We start from the raw sequence: 15757 nt of genomic DNA, 5'->3' as shown, positions 1-15757 counted from the left end.
GAAAATAACTTATTTTGTGGCAGTAAAAAGCTGACTATTTATGTTTGCCTTTACGCAAACTATGTTTTGTTGCCAGTTATAATAACTACATTAAAATCTAAACAGATAATTAATCTCAGACTGTTTGGAAATAATATCATCGGTACGAGGATGACGCGTGTATTTTCAATACTTTCTCGTCATCTACATCAAGTACAAACGTCAAATAACCATTCGACTCAGCTGAGCCAAAGAGGTGACTGACTGCTTGACGTTGAGTGCTTTGCTCCGTTGTTCTTTTTTGTCGAGCTTTTATCAGGCATAAATTGTGAAGTGATTATATTAGTTATTGCCTTTACGTAAAGAAATAACATACATCATGAGTGAATTGAGTCAAGAGGAGGTAAGATGAATATTTATTTTGTTTACAGACCTTGGCGTAGTGCGTATGGCCAATCTAATTTCGTAACAAAACAAAGCGTTTGTGTGGCGATGTTTAATATTGGTGTGCGTGAAAGATTTACACGTGCTGCAAGATACCACTTTCTTGGTTGCAGATACGGCGTCGTCGGTTAGCGCGGTTAGCTGCTCTAGGTGGTGCTGCTTCAGTACCTGCTACAAGTAGTCCGCCAGTTACCCCAGGGGCGTCTTTGCCTTCTATAGACATTATGAATATTCAACAACCACCTTCTCGTCTGTCACCATCACCAAGAGGTTCTTCAGAATCAAATACATCGTCTGATAGTGGTAATACAAACAAGGAGACTAATTTTTCAGATGGTGTAAGTAACAATGATGTGACTGATCAAAATAAAATACCAGCTGATGGATTGATTGTAACTGAAAAAACTAACAATAATTTGCTGGATGAAATGCCAGACACAAAGATGACTGATCTCTCTCAAACTAGACAATATAATAGCTTTGACTCCATGGGTGATGAAGCATTGTTAAGTTGTGGATCTGTGCATGTTGGTAGTTTGCCCCAGTCAACAGTTGGTGGTTCAGAAGGGGGATCAACACGTGAAGACAGCACCTCAAGGTCTATATCTCCACCACAATTTGTAGAACCTCCTCCAGTACGACAGCGAACTAGTATTGGTTCACCAACATGTTCGCGTCGTTCTCTTTCCATGGAAGTTGACGATGTGTCAGAAAGAAATTCACAGTCAGAACAGTCACAACAAGAACCAATGGAGGTAATAACTTGTTTGTATTATTTTCTATGTTAAATATAATTATTTATATATAATATTGACATGATGATTGTTTTCTATTAATAACACACAGTATTCTTTGAGTCACTCACAATGAATCAGTGCCCTTTTTCTGAGTATAAAAAAATGATTTTGTTAGTAATTTTTCTTAAGAATTAGTGATTGCAGAAAATAATTTTAAAACAGTAATAAAATTGTCGCAGGAGCCACTCTAAAGAGACGGCATATAACAGTGTTCAATCTTGAACACTGTTATATGTAGCTATCTAGCTAGAGTCATCAGAGTTAAGGTTAATAATACTATTTAGTGTAACATTCAGTGAGAACAATATTGCTGTGTGGGTTTCCCTACTAAACCCTGTGTCCTGCATTGTTTTAGGTAGGCTGTAAATTTTATAACTAAATGAGCAGGATACATGCCTAGATACATTGTGATAGCATTAAAAATTAACTATTTATATTTATATTTTTTGTTCATTCATCAAACAAAAAAAATATTCTGTTAACTTGCCAGCCGTAAATGTAAAATACCCTTTGAGTCAATTAATGTACATTCTACAGGATAATTGGTTGTACATATAAAAGGTTTAAAGGTGTAGGTGTAAATGTATAACTTATTTATCAGAAAAAGGGTTTTAGAGTTTTACACCTATGACTAATCACCATTTATAAAGTGAGCACTCTAAAATATGTTATGTAAATTATTTTTTTCCAATAAAAATGTGACATGGCAATAACTTTAGCGGCAAAAAGTCAGGAGAGTCAGATATTAAAACATGATTAATTTTTTATACAGGTAATTGGTTTTAAAAACACATATTTATATATATATCATTATGTTATACATTGATTATGAAACCATTTTTTTTGGATGGGGTGTATCATACATTGAAAGAAAATTATACATACATTTACTTCCTTTAAAGCTATTCTGTATCTAATAACACTGAACATACTATATAATATTCAATGATTATTGCAACAGGTAGAAGATAATGAGCTATCACTATCTCCAGCAAGAAAGATTCACAGATCACGGACAGTGAGTTGCACGGAGCTAACAGAGGAACAACTCCGTCATATTGTTTCAAAAATTCTTCAGGTATCCTGGTCAGAAGACAGTGTTGGTGAGTGAAGGAATAAGTTATAACTTAAACTCAACTTACATTACCCTACTAAATTCTGTAGTTGTAGTTTGTTTTATCTTATATCACTATTATCAATATCCAAAAATGAGTGATAGAAATGCCTTTTCTTTAACAACAAGGCACTACTTAGGTTTTGGAGAAGGACATGTGTAACATTGCGTTTTCATTTCATTGTAGTGTTGTGAAACAACATTCCAATGACACTTTATATCTACATACATAAAAACAATTTATGTACATATATGTGTGTATGTACATATTTATATACATAAAAAATGCATTGTCAAAACATCAGTATTAGTACTCCTTCATCTTATTATTAATAAGGTTTATTCCTATGTAAAGCATATCATATAAATATTTATTATGCACAGAAGATATATCTTCAAATGTATTATAATTTATGGATAAAAGTATGCTATTTAATATTCAAACGTATTGCACCCTGGATGCAGACTACTTCACATGAATCTTATTGGAAACCTATGGGAATGGCCATTTCCAGTAGTAAATGTCTTACAACTGAAATGATGATGATTGTAAAAACATATATGATAATAGGCTATGTTGGAAAATTTGGTGATATGTGGAATATCAACACTACTTTATGGCGTAAGTAAATTCTGGAACAAAACAAACCACATATTTGAATATTTAAGATCATCAGGAAATTATTTATTGTTACAAAATTGTTTTAACACTTACTATTGAATGTAAATTACTCATGATTAAGCTAAGCTAATTACAATGAGGATTCTTAATAATTAATTAACATAATGACAACACAAAATAAGTTAGTCCATTTACAATAAGTAAACACAAGTTCTGACTGTGTAAGACATGAGATTTTGAAATTTAAAAAGTTTAAGTATATTTCCAATAAGCTTTCACTTTCATATTAATAAGAAAAATTTCTATGTTAAGAATTCACGTAAATGTTATGTTATTCTATATTTAATGCACAGAAAACATATCCACGAATACATTTAAGGTTACATTTAATTGTTAGATGTATCTTTATTAATTACTTAAATATATTGCAGGAGGAATATTTGTACCAACAGTAGCTGCAAATTTACTTGACAATCCTAAACTAAGTTTAGAAGAATTGGCTTCAGAGGCTCTCATGGATGTTATATCTCAAATTGAGGATGGTTCTGATCCATTAAACCAGACACTGATAGCAATAAGTGAAACATCAAAAAAACGAAGCGAAGATTGTAGTGATGATGTTTTGACAAGTGTGCCTCTTGGCTCTGAAACAGATGCAAATACAGATAAAGCAGAATGTCCTGCACCCACCTTGTCTTCACCTAAGCCTGTACTGAAACAAGGCCTAGCTGCTAGCTATCTATTAAGATTTTATAATAATATCAATCTATATGAAAGGGAACATCCAAAGAAAAGCTCAGAACCGCCATTAAGTGATTTATTACAAAATTTAAGAACTTTAATAGTTAACCATTTGGTGCTAATGTTGCGGGGAAAATTCAATTTGAAGAAAAGTAGAAAATCTCCTTTGCTTCCTTATATTTTATTTGGAAGAAGCCCACTTGGCCTAATTCCTGAATTACTTCTGGCAACATATCTGGATCAAGAGGCTTTTGAGGAGGTAAATTTTTTTTTTAATGTATTAAGTTCAGTATAAGGTTTTGTTTATCCACTCTGGAAAATTTATCAAATTTTCACATCAGTTGCTTTCACAGTAAATCTCGTTCTGAACACATTAAGTGGCTTACAATGTGATCATTTTGATTATTGTTAGCTAAACTATGGTAACACTACAAGTATATTCTTGTGCGGTGTAGCCCAAGAGGAGTAAACATGTCATGATTTAAAATTTTTAATACAAGAATATTTTATGAAGTAGAGGCATCTGACGCAAACGGTGACAGTGGCAAGAATCCTGTATGAAATTTATATGCACATGTAAATATTCTGGTGTATTATATCAGTCATAAAATGACATTTGAAACATTTTGCCGACCTACTTGTCGGCTACAACTTTCAAAAATATATGCGCTTTTATTGTTGTTCCTTATGTACTGCATACCTTATGTTTGTATCTAACAACAACTAACTTTGTCCAGCTGTGGATGTCCTGTTGTTTATATGATAATGTTAATATATTATTTAGGTTTTTGTGCCACTTTTAATGGGCATAAGGGAAGAGATGCGTCGCAGCGTGTCACCATTGGATGGGAGAGGGCACGGGCCTGCTTTGCGGGCGCTGCGGTCGCTGTGCGAGTTGCGCGCGGGCCCTAGACATGCTCTTCGTCCGATATGCGCTCTAATCGCCCGCCTACCGAGCCTGTGTCCAGCTCCTGTTACCACAGCTCCGGGACGAGAAATCGCAAGAGCGAGTTTTCTGGGACCATTCTTCGCTGTGAGTTTTCGATTTAAATATTATCGTATACACATAATAATTGCTATTTTAGATACTTATTAAAATCAATATAAAACTATCTATGAGGTTGTTGGTTATAGATGGAAAAGCTTCAAATGCAGGGAGAATACATAGTATATTTATTAAAAGGTTTTACTTTAAAGCTTTTACACCTATTTCCAACCACCTGTTACTAAGTGATCACTCTGAAACGATTGCAACGCGACAAAACAATAAATTCTAGCATTATTAAGCAGCAGGAATAGATAGAAAAAAATAATTAATATGTAGTATTTCGAATTTTGAAATTGCTTTTTGTTTTTTATATATTATGATTACGTTATTTAATATTTCGGAAAACATCGATTTTTGAATAGGGTGTATCAAACAATAATTGACAGATGATGAACTTATTTGATACTTAATTTTACTATTACAATTTACACATATAAATATAACCTCTGTATAAGTGCCCAGATGATGCGTTTACCTTCTCTTTTTCCCTTTCTCTTTCTCATCTCGTACACTCATTCATTATGGTGGCTGACAGTACGTTATAGTTGACCGCACGAAAAATAGGTTACCACCATCTTCTAGCCATATCTCTGTCACCGCGCGCGCTTCCACGGTTTCCAGCAACTGAGAGGAAAGAACTTCTGTGAGATGGATATTTAAAATGGGATGATTCCCGAAAGCACCGAGGTCACCGATGTTGCTCGAAGAATTGCTCATCTGAAGCACATCGCTCGTGCAACCAACCGATGCCGCTGTATTATGCTAAAGTGGCATGTAGATAGGCCCCCGCTATCACTGGATGCAGGCAATGTAAGACCAATCATTGGGGTTGGACTATCAGTATGGAGTAAGTATTACAGTAAGCATCTACCGGCTGACATGATGTTAATGATGAGAGTAAAGAACACATCCAGAAATATAAAACATTTAGTAAATAAAAGTGTTTCTAATTATTGTAATTTCATCACAGACATCACTCTTTGCGGAGGAGAATCCGCGATTAGCGGAGCGCCTGTTCGCAACTGGAACAGGAGACCGAAGCCTCGCATTTGCCCTGCAGCGGGAAGTGGAAGCCAGCAGGAATACTTTGCACACTATTTGCCACAATATACTTCTCTGCCCAGAAGCGAGGGAACCCTTCCTGACATACTTTGCAGAACTGTTGCAAAGGAATGAGCATAGAGTCCGGTTTCGCACTGACGAGCGGTCACTTGCTGGTAAGTAACTAATACAACCTAGTTATTTATCTATTTATAGCATTTATCTATACTTGATAGTTGATAAGAGTTATTAGTCTAAAAATACCAATATTTTTTTTCTGTACTGAATGTTTTAATTATTTTATTCGCCTGGCAACCGCATTTTTGTGAGTGAAAAAGACAGATGATTAAAAAGACAGCAAAGAGAACGTGTCCGTACCTAACAAACGATAGGCTCATATAAACTTATCATTAGATTATTATTGCTATGCAATGAATAAATTAAATTCATTATCATTTTAACAGCAAGACGTCCAACACTCGGCATAGGCCTCTTCATAAACTTCCAATAGGGCCAATTTGGAGACGCCAATATCCAGCGTCTGCCGATGAGCTTAACAAGGTCGTCTGTCCACCTTATCGGTAGATGTCCTCTGCACATACAGGTCAATGGTCTTCACTTTTAGGCCACAGCGCCCATCTGTTCTAAGCGCTATGTGAATTGCCCACTGTCACTATATCGTGCCAATCCGGTTTGCTATTACTGTCGCTTTCGTTCAAGTCATTTCCTAATTCCTGATACAATGTATAACTCGTCGAGCGACCTTGAACTTGTCAAGTATATATGTATGAGGCTAGGTTTTACCGCCTTAAGTTATCATTGGACACATTGTTCGAAGACCTTCATCTTAAGGCGCTGGATAGCCGAGTTGGACTCGACGATGGATCTCTTTTGCAATATTGGACTTATCTAGTTTGAATGTTTGCCTATCTATTACGTCAGGTAAATAAAGTATAAAAAAGTATTTGCTAATTGTTTTATCAATGACTATTCATTGAAACTTGAAAAATAGTGTATGCCGCCATTTATAAGTACTATTTAAATGTAGCCAAATTTGTAGTATGCAGCTTGTCATTAACCTCCACGTACTAAAATAGAACTTTGAAAATTCATCTCGCTGCTCTATAATATACGAATATTTTTTTTAATTTTTATAGACTGTGCTACCATGCATTTTTATTTATTTTTTATTCGCAATATAGCCTAGTCTGTTTTAACACGTGGGACGCTATGTTAAAAATCTATTATTTCCATATAGGCCACGCGGCTCACTCAATCATTTTAGCCATGGGTGTATCCCGCGAGTCGCGTATAGTTAGTCCTTTGGAAACTTTTTCCATAAGCCACATATTGCATTTATCAAACAAAACACACATAGAAGAGGAACGCGTGGCTCTCTTGTCCAACTGGACGCCGTGATTTTCAAATGGAATTAAAACTTTTAGTTGTCAGTTCGTTCGATATATCGCTAAAGCTATACGGTAAAATTTACTAATTTTTATTTCATATATAAATAACCGCATTTTATATACTTTAAAATATAAATCTCAATTTATAAAAATAATTGATTTCCTTATTTTGGCTTGACCCGAGTGGACTGGTAAGCTAGGCTGGTGGTAAAACATAATACGTGCAATTTGCCGATTTATATCTCCCATTACAGTATTTATTAAAATATGTTCGGTGACTGGCGTCCATTTTATCCGTTCAGTTGTAAAACAGTTGTTTATAAATGACTTTTGTCGTCAACACTGACTCCCTTGGCTCGTTACCAGCAATAATGTTTTTGTTTACATTTATGGACATCAATATTTATATGTTACTTGTTAACCTTTTTTCTATCCAAATATAACTCGTGCGCACATTATTTAGTATATTTTTAAGATAGGTTAGTTTAGCAAGCTTTACATGTTATGAATCTTAGACCGCAAAACGTTATTTTTTATTAAAATGTAATAGCAATCATTCGATTTGGAACCAACAGACTAATATGCATGCATGGGGTATGCACGCTGAAACACGCTGGCGTAACAAAACGTTGTCTCTTTATTTTGGGCCCCAAGCGTACAGAGAGAGCCATGGCTTTTTTCGAAATTTCGAACGATCAAATTAGAAATAAGGAGATACGTATACGAATGAAAGTAATTGATATAGCACAGAAAATTGGCAAGTTAAACTGCATTAGCCAAGCAATAGTGCGCAGAAGAAACTGCTGGGCTTGCGTTTGCGTTAGAACCTTCAGGATTGGACACCTGGAAAAGGCCACAAGATCCAACCTACAAGACCTTTGTTAAAATTGTCGAAAGATGCTGGATGTAGTCTGCATCATATCGCAACCGGTCCAATTGGAATTTTATATTGGAGGTCTATACCCAATTATGAATGTATTACGACTGCAGTGAATATGATATAGTAACTAAATAAGTATATAAATTACTTAAGTATTCAGGATATTACCTTTCAGTGGTATACATCTACAATTTTATATTAGCCACCGAGGTTCGTAAATCTCGAGCAACCTGAAATGGAAATGATAATTGGTGATTGGCCTCTTTGCGAGCCTCCTAAGCGACATAATAGCTGGACAGCCTTCTGGTGTAATATCTAATGAAACAGAACCTCGAATCCGTTGAACCTCTGAAATCCATTAGGCAATTATCAATGTTAAAAAAATTACTTAACGCACTCTCATCGTCTTCATCATTTAAACCATAGGATATTCAATGTTGAACATAGGCCCCCATAGATTTTCAACAGGACCGGGTGAAAGAGGCCTGTATCCGGGGTCTTCCGACAACTTGTCTACTTGTCCTACTTGGACGTCCTACGCTGTGCTAGCCGGTCCTTGGTTACTTGCCGACCTTGGGTACTTCAGAGCCCCTAGCCTTACCCGCTGCGCTGCCACTTCAATATGCCGATCCTCTTGGCTATGTTGGTTACTATTGTGGGTCCACAGATCTCCTCGTTCCTATGACTCATTGAGCTACTATGAGTTTGTCAATAAACTCAGTGCAAGTGATTTTGGACGAGTTGTTTCTTACTTTAGCGAACGCTGCCCAGCCAGGTTTGATTCGACGATTTTCTAGCGAATTCAAAATTATGTTAAAATTAAAAATTTGTAAAATCTGTTTTTGTATGTGTTTTCAGTTTAATGTTTATTTTTTAAATTTTATTTAATTTCATCTATACATTACTTTAAAAACCCTTGTAATATTTTATGTCATGAAAGAAATTGCAATTTTCTTTTAAATTAATTTTTATGGCATAATTATTCAATTCATATATTAATTAAAAAAATTGCGTTGACAAAATCTGTTATGTATTGTTTGAAACTTTAACATAAATGAAAGTTGATGAAATTCGTATCATTTGTTACGTAATGCTCTTGCCTGTTGTTTTGTAGAAGTTTTAAACGAGTTCAGGATCGTCTTTCACGACACCTTTGGTGTTTCTCTCATGTATAAAACAAAGTGAATTGCCATTTTTTGGAAGTTTTCTAACAACATCAAATCTAGATTTGTATTTAAAAAAAATTGTTATGTAAATTTTAAAAAACAAACCAATGTTTAATCGCCCAAATAATATAAAAACATTAAACATATTAGGCCTGAGAAAGTCTTATCGCATATATATATACATATATATATATACACACACATATATATATATATATATATATATATATATATATATATATATATATATGTATATACCTGTAATAAAGTCTATATGGTTGCACTGTTTGTATTTGGCTGATTTTGGTTACATTGAAAAAATAATGAAACAACTTAGTAATATTTGGTATAGAGATATTGTTATTATTTCAGACAAAATGAGCGAATCTAATGAAGAAGTATATATATTACATATAATACTTATTAAAATTAATACTTATATTTTTTTAATGAGTTGTTTTCTTTTTCAAAACCGTAATATTTTTAATAATTTATTTTGCCTCGAGTCTAATACGATATCATCGATAGCATTGATTAAATCTCGGAGACCGAGGGGCATTGGTTGTTTAATGAGTGCAAAAATAGATTTATATACTTCATTGCATGTCGCTCACCTCGTCTACATCACTAGCTTCAATTGGCTTTACTCCAATTTATTTATTTTGCGAGATAGTTATTCCATTCGACTCTTTAGTAAGAAGCGTATGTTTATTGTTTGAGGGTTTTGCGACGTCGCTCGGAGAACGATAAACAAATCGCCTCTTTCTTGTTAACTCCCCGTGTAAAAATACATGCGTACATTGGTTTTGTTTAGTAAATTTCATTACTACGTATTTTATCAACTGGCCCATACTTATTAAAACGAAATATAATATTTGTCCATCCACAGATAATTCACATGCATAGCTTGTTAAACTTTATAATTATTTTTTATTAAATAATTTGCAAGATTAGTTTTTTTATGTTACTCTATTTTAATTTTTTATCAAAGTCATATTCATTATTAACATTTAATCAAAATATTAAGTCGTTTTGCATAAATTTACATTGTTTCTGTACCATTTCATAAAATTTTGAAAAAGAGGAGAATGAAGGATGGAAAAAGTGTATGAGTTATGATAAACAAACATTGATTATCCACAGGGGACGGGTTCATGCTCAACGTGTGTTCGGTGCTACAGCTGTTGTCTGTTCGTATCAAGCTGGAACGTGTGAATCCATTTTACACGTTCCAACCTAACACCTGGGTGGACATACACGACGACACGCGCCTCTACTTCACATCGCAAGAAGCGCAAGAGTGGCTCGATGCACTAAGTAAGTATCATTAGTTAGCAATTTAAAGGCAACTTTGGAATACACGCCTGTTGTCTTGTGTTTAATTAACTAAGTAATATCTTCTCGGTTGTCCAAGGCACGGCTCTTTGACGACATTTACTTATGTATTTCAAGATCTGTGCTAGGATTTCCCTATAGCATTATTTCGTTAAAACTGTTATACCGTTACGTGCCAAGAGACTTAGCGTACATCACATTCGAGTATTTAAAAACATGGTACACGAGATTCTTATATAGCCATGCAGACTGTTATATAAAAATTACAAATTAATTGTGTTGTCGCTATGAACTACGCAGCCTTTATCAACTACGTTCGTACTCGCTATTTGAGATATTACGTCAACGTTGTTAATGATTTTATACATTCTATATCGAATACAATAAAAACACGTACTTACACTTTCATCATCATCCCGATCATTTCAGACATAGGTCTCCCACATAGATTTCCAATAGGACCTGTTGGAAGCGCATCTTAACTAGGTCGTCCAGCCACCTTGCATGTGGAAGTCCTACCCTGCGGTTGCTGGTCCATGAACCATAAGGACCCAACGTCCACACTTGAACTTGCGAATTCGCTGGGCTATGTCATTTACTTTTTTCGTTCCTAATTTTATTTATAATAGCAGGGAAATCTTGCGAATAGCTCTCTCCGTCGTTTGTTGAGCAACTTTGTGGACATGAACCTGTTTTTTGATAGATTACAGTGTTGTGAATGTAATTAACAGAAATTTAAATACGTATATTTAGCACGAGAAAACCTTGACAGTTTGTTTGCCCATGCTTCGACACTATTTTGTACCAATTTTAACGGGTGTAATGGACGTCCCACGCGCAATTATATTAATCAGTAATCCCGACACTGATCGCCTAATTGTTTCAATGGTGTACGTTGTTACTGCGACACTAGCTTTGTCTAGTTGATTCAGACCCATAACAAAATTTAGTGGGCCGCCTGATATTATTTCGACGAGTAAAAGCTTCTACAGTTTTTCACTGAAAACATGTATTCACAAGTATCAACACTATTTACGAATTTTGAAATCTAATCACATTATTCGAGATTCAAACAAGGGTTAAATGTTAGTAGTAAAACCAATCTGGCCTATTCTGATCTATATAAATATTTTAGCAAAATAGACTGTTGGACTGTCTGTCGATCATATGTCTTTTGTCGTTATGTACGAACGTTGGTAATCATTTAAAAATAACGTGAAATATCCAATATAAATCTTAAATAGACGATTGCGCTTGTCTAAGATCCCACCTATGCGTTGACACAATAAATAGAATACACTAGCCATGTATACTACTCTATTTCAGTTTCTAAGTTATACATTAGTTTTTTTAATACCGTATCGTATGTGAACTGCACTGTACGGCAGTAAAACGTGGTCTTTCTCCTCAGGACTATTTTGTCAAGTTAACAGTCACTTAGCTGGCTATAGAGAGAGCTGTTTTCGTAATCTCTTTACGAGATCTAATTAGGAATGAGAAAATCACATTCACAGCAGCAGATTGGCTTGTTGTTGTGGTAGTGTGCGAGTTACATAAAATGTGAACGCTGAGTCCTTAAGGTTCCGGAGTAAAGATCACGAATCGGCAACTGCGATATAGGACGTCCATCCACAAGGTGGACGGACAACCCTGTTGAAGGCCGCTACCTACCGGTCCAGTAGCGGACTTATTGTGCTACGTCTAAAATGATGATGATGTATGATCGTGTGCGGGTGTGATCTAATAATTTTTTTTTCGTTCCTAAACCAGGTAAAGATCCAAACCACAAATGGCCAGAAGCTAAGTTCCAGACGGTATGCTGGTTCCTCACTTTGCACATGCACCACGTTGCATTGATTCCAGCTTTACAAACCCACCAACGTCGCATAAGGTAATCTTTATTTTCTAAAATTAATCTTATAGAATTTTCTAGAAGATATGCAGATTATGTCTGAAATTTGTAACTGGTCAAAAGAACCTTACATTAGAAATTTCCCATATGTATTGACTCAATCCGATGTCTCGGCAGCTAAGAACGGATTTTAAAAAATTCCACCTGCATGAAGGTTTGAGAGAGCGTTTAATATGTTCGCTAAGCGGGCCGGAGACAGCTAATATTATACACTTAAAACAAAGAAAAATTGGGGAAACTGTAATGTAATGTCGCTTTCTACATTTCTAACAAGTTCTGATTTCTAATCAACAATATATTTACCTTCGTTATCAAAAACCTTTTGCTATCTAGTATACAAATTTTTAATGCTGAAGCGGTAAAATTCAATCGTTTTCTGTAAAATATGTCGACAAAAACGAAATTACATACTCCCCTTAATATCTACGCAAAGGTATTAAAAATAAAAATTTATTATTATTATTTTTATGCGAACGATACTTATGTGCACAATTTCATATCACACAGATATAACACAAAAGGTTACTTTGTTTAATATCAGTGTTATGCAGTAACAATTTAAGTGATGGGTCGATGACAACGATATACATCGAATAAAATCGATTGTCTTAAGTATGTTGCAGACAATAGACCTTAATAACGCTGGCAAACAAATTAGCATCCTAACGTCATTGTTATTTGGTTTATAATTTATTGCCTGCACTGCGGTCTATCTGGAAGCGCTATATTATACACACTGACCGATCTTAACGTGAGGAAGGAATTTGATTATTGCGGGCACGAATATGTACGTTTCCTCATTAATTGTTATGCATAGTAAAGCTACAAGATATATGTATCTCACATATGTCTTGTTTACATGATTGAATCGTATGTTAAATACTTGTATATTGTATCAGTATTACAGTTACACATATACTAGTTACGTTGTACATGGATTTATAAATCATTAAAAAATGATGTAATACATGTTGTATAACTTATATATATGAGAGTTAGAAAGATAAATCAAAATATAAATGATAATAGACAATATCACTTAAATTTAAAATTTTATTATTGACATAAATTATTCCTATTAATAATATTAACAATATATTTATTGAAGAAAAAATGAGCATATGGTCACCTTATCTAAAACTATTTTTTTTTTAAATAAGCCAGAAAATCTGGTATGTCTTCTGGAAAGTTTGTAGTTGTAGCCGTTGGTAGAGAGCCTGGTCTTTATACGGAATCGATTGAAATAGTTCTCCTGACAGTCAATTTACATCAATGAGTTACTTTTCACAGACTATAATTTTTTTAGAAATATGTTATTTTTTTAAAAATACTTTAAACGAAGTGTATGTATGTAACTTTCAAAATGGCTTCTATTCCAAACGTTTCGCTTACTTTAGAATACTTACTAGATATAACAGCGAAATCTTTTCAGCCTACAGAAGGATTTACGGCCATCAAGGTCGAATGTTTGCTCATTTTTAGGACAAGCTTCTAAAGCGGCATTTATAAAATCATTTAAAATTTGGTTAGAGAGAACTGTCTGAGCGGTGAAGGTGAACGCACGTGCATTTCAAGAAGGCCTACTTAAACTTACTATGCAAGTTGTCAGCTCCCTACCCTCTCTCCCTGTAACGCGATGACTTCTTGGCAATCGCACGTGGAAGCCATTTAATGTTGAGAAGTTTCAACTCACATGGGGTCTTATCAGTACAATCTTGTATATCATATAATTATTTCAATGTTGGTCTTTAACTCTCCTCAGAGCATTTCGGGATCTGCAAAAAGTGATAGAGGAGTTGATGGCCACAGAGCCTCAGTGGCGGAACAACTACACGGCGCTACGAAACCGCGAGCTGCTGCGTAGATGGCGGCGGCAGATCAAACGTCTACAGAGGTGACCTGCTAACGAGATCACTATAAATACACACAATCACACACACACACACTACTATGTAGTATAAATGTCATCTTTCTAAGTAAATAAATCGATATAGTAATTTAAAAGTAATAAAAATGTAAATCTCATAATCTGAAAATATGAAGATACAATTTATAATAGTAATAATAATGCAATGTCATGATTATCATTATTATTTTAGTCGTAGAAACGAGGCCTTTATCCCACAGCTGAATATAGGCAGAAGCGGCCTGCATTCAGTCTTCCGATAGCAAGGTGGTCCACCTTGGAGATGTCCATTTGTGACTGAATGACAATTATCATACTTTTACTTAAATTATACTTATATTAGCCAGTGAACAAATGTAAGAGTCGTGTTTTTTTATATAGTTTTGTGTTGTCTTTTCTGGCCTTAGAGAGCCGGTTTCCACAACCAAGCGGCGCTTTGCTCATTGTGTATAAACTTGACGTATTATTGTGTGTTGTAACACAAATTGATACGGGGACCAGGTCTAAGCAGTGTGCGGAGACAGCATTGCTGGACGGCGAGTTGATGCGACGCAGCCTGCAGTTCTACTCGTCGGTATGCGTCCTGCTGACCCAGCAGCTTCAGGCGGCGCGAGATGCGGGCAGAGCGCAAGACCTGGAGAGCCCCGAAGCCCCGGACAGCGGCAGCGGCAACGAGAGCGGCGGCGAGACCGTTCGCAGCGGGGCCCTAGCGGACGCTTTCCGCGCCACCCCTGAGTGGTATGTGGAGGACATCGCGGACTTCATGCTCTTCGCTGTACAGTAAGTTGGATTTTTTTACGAAAATAACTAACCATGAATCAGTGCAATTAAGAGGCCATTCATAAAATGTCACCTGAAATATATTTTTTAATAGATATTCCTACATCCATTTGCTGATGTATGTGCGTACTTATAATTTTTTATCTAGTTGTGTACTGAAGAAATATAAAGTTTATTGCGCGGCCATCTCACATTCCCCGCCATATTCTCTGTGAGGGTCCTCTCTAGATTCATCAATCACAATGAGACCGTTCACCACTCTTTTTGTGACCTCTCTAGTTATATTACGAAACAAACACTAACCAAGAAGACAAATTGTCGAGTATTAAAGATGTTATCACAACGCAATTTAAATTTTTAAACGGTTAATAGAAAATGTCTTGATTGAAAGATAACTCATAACCTTATGAAGTAATAAAGAATTGATTTTTTAACGAAATCTAGAGACATATTTAGGCAACTACTTGGAATCTTAATAAACAAATTGTAAACTCTAAAAGGTATACGATTTTGTGGCCAAATAATACTTTCTGGCAATTGGTTCCTTCGCTAATATCAAACATTTGTGTATTATAGTGCTACC

At 35.1% G+C, this 15757-nt stretch overlaps 1 protein-coding gene across 1 annotated transcript in view; it reads left to right on the top strand.

The window, feature by feature from the left end:
- Nucleotides 1–174: 174 nt before the first annotated feature.
- Ube4B (Ubiquitination factor E4B) overlaps nucleotides 175–15757 on the top strand; it is a 29668-nt gene continuing 14085 nt past the window's right edge. Inside the window, exons 1-10 of the mRNA XM_068761626.1 lie at nucleotides 175–382; nucleotides 537–1178; nucleotides 2182–2323; nucleotides 3388–3956; nucleotides 4482–4730; nucleotides 5716–5962; nucleotides 10385–10558; nucleotides 12347–12467; nucleotides 14251–14382; nucleotides 14896–15174. Coding sequence (XP_068617727.1) covers nucleotides 359–382; nucleotides 537–1178; nucleotides 2182–2323; nucleotides 3388–3956; nucleotides 4482–4730; nucleotides 5716–5962; nucleotides 10385–10558; nucleotides 12347–12467; nucleotides 14251–14382; nucleotides 14896–15174 — 2579 coding nt within the window. The 5' untranslated portion in view covers nucleotides 175–358. The remainder of the gene's footprint in view (nucleotides 383–536; nucleotides 1179–2181; nucleotides 2324–3387; nucleotides 3957–4481; nucleotides 4731–5715; nucleotides 5963–10384; nucleotides 10559–12346; nucleotides 12468–14250; nucleotides 14383–14895; nucleotides 15175–15757) is intronic.

This window comes from Battus philenor, unplaced genomic scaffold (genome assembly GCF_028537555.1).
Source record: "Battus philenor isolate CCGP_79_NKW_IND1 unplaced genomic scaffold, ilBatPhil1.0.hap1 SCAF_15, whole genome shotgun sequence".
Classification (NCBI taxonomy): domain Eukaryota; kingdom Metazoa; phylum Arthropoda; class Insecta; order Lepidoptera; family Papilionidae; genus Battus; species Battus philenor.
The sequence above is the reverse complement of the archived record's forward strand: the minus strand, read 5'-3'. Positions and strand labels throughout refer to the sequence as shown.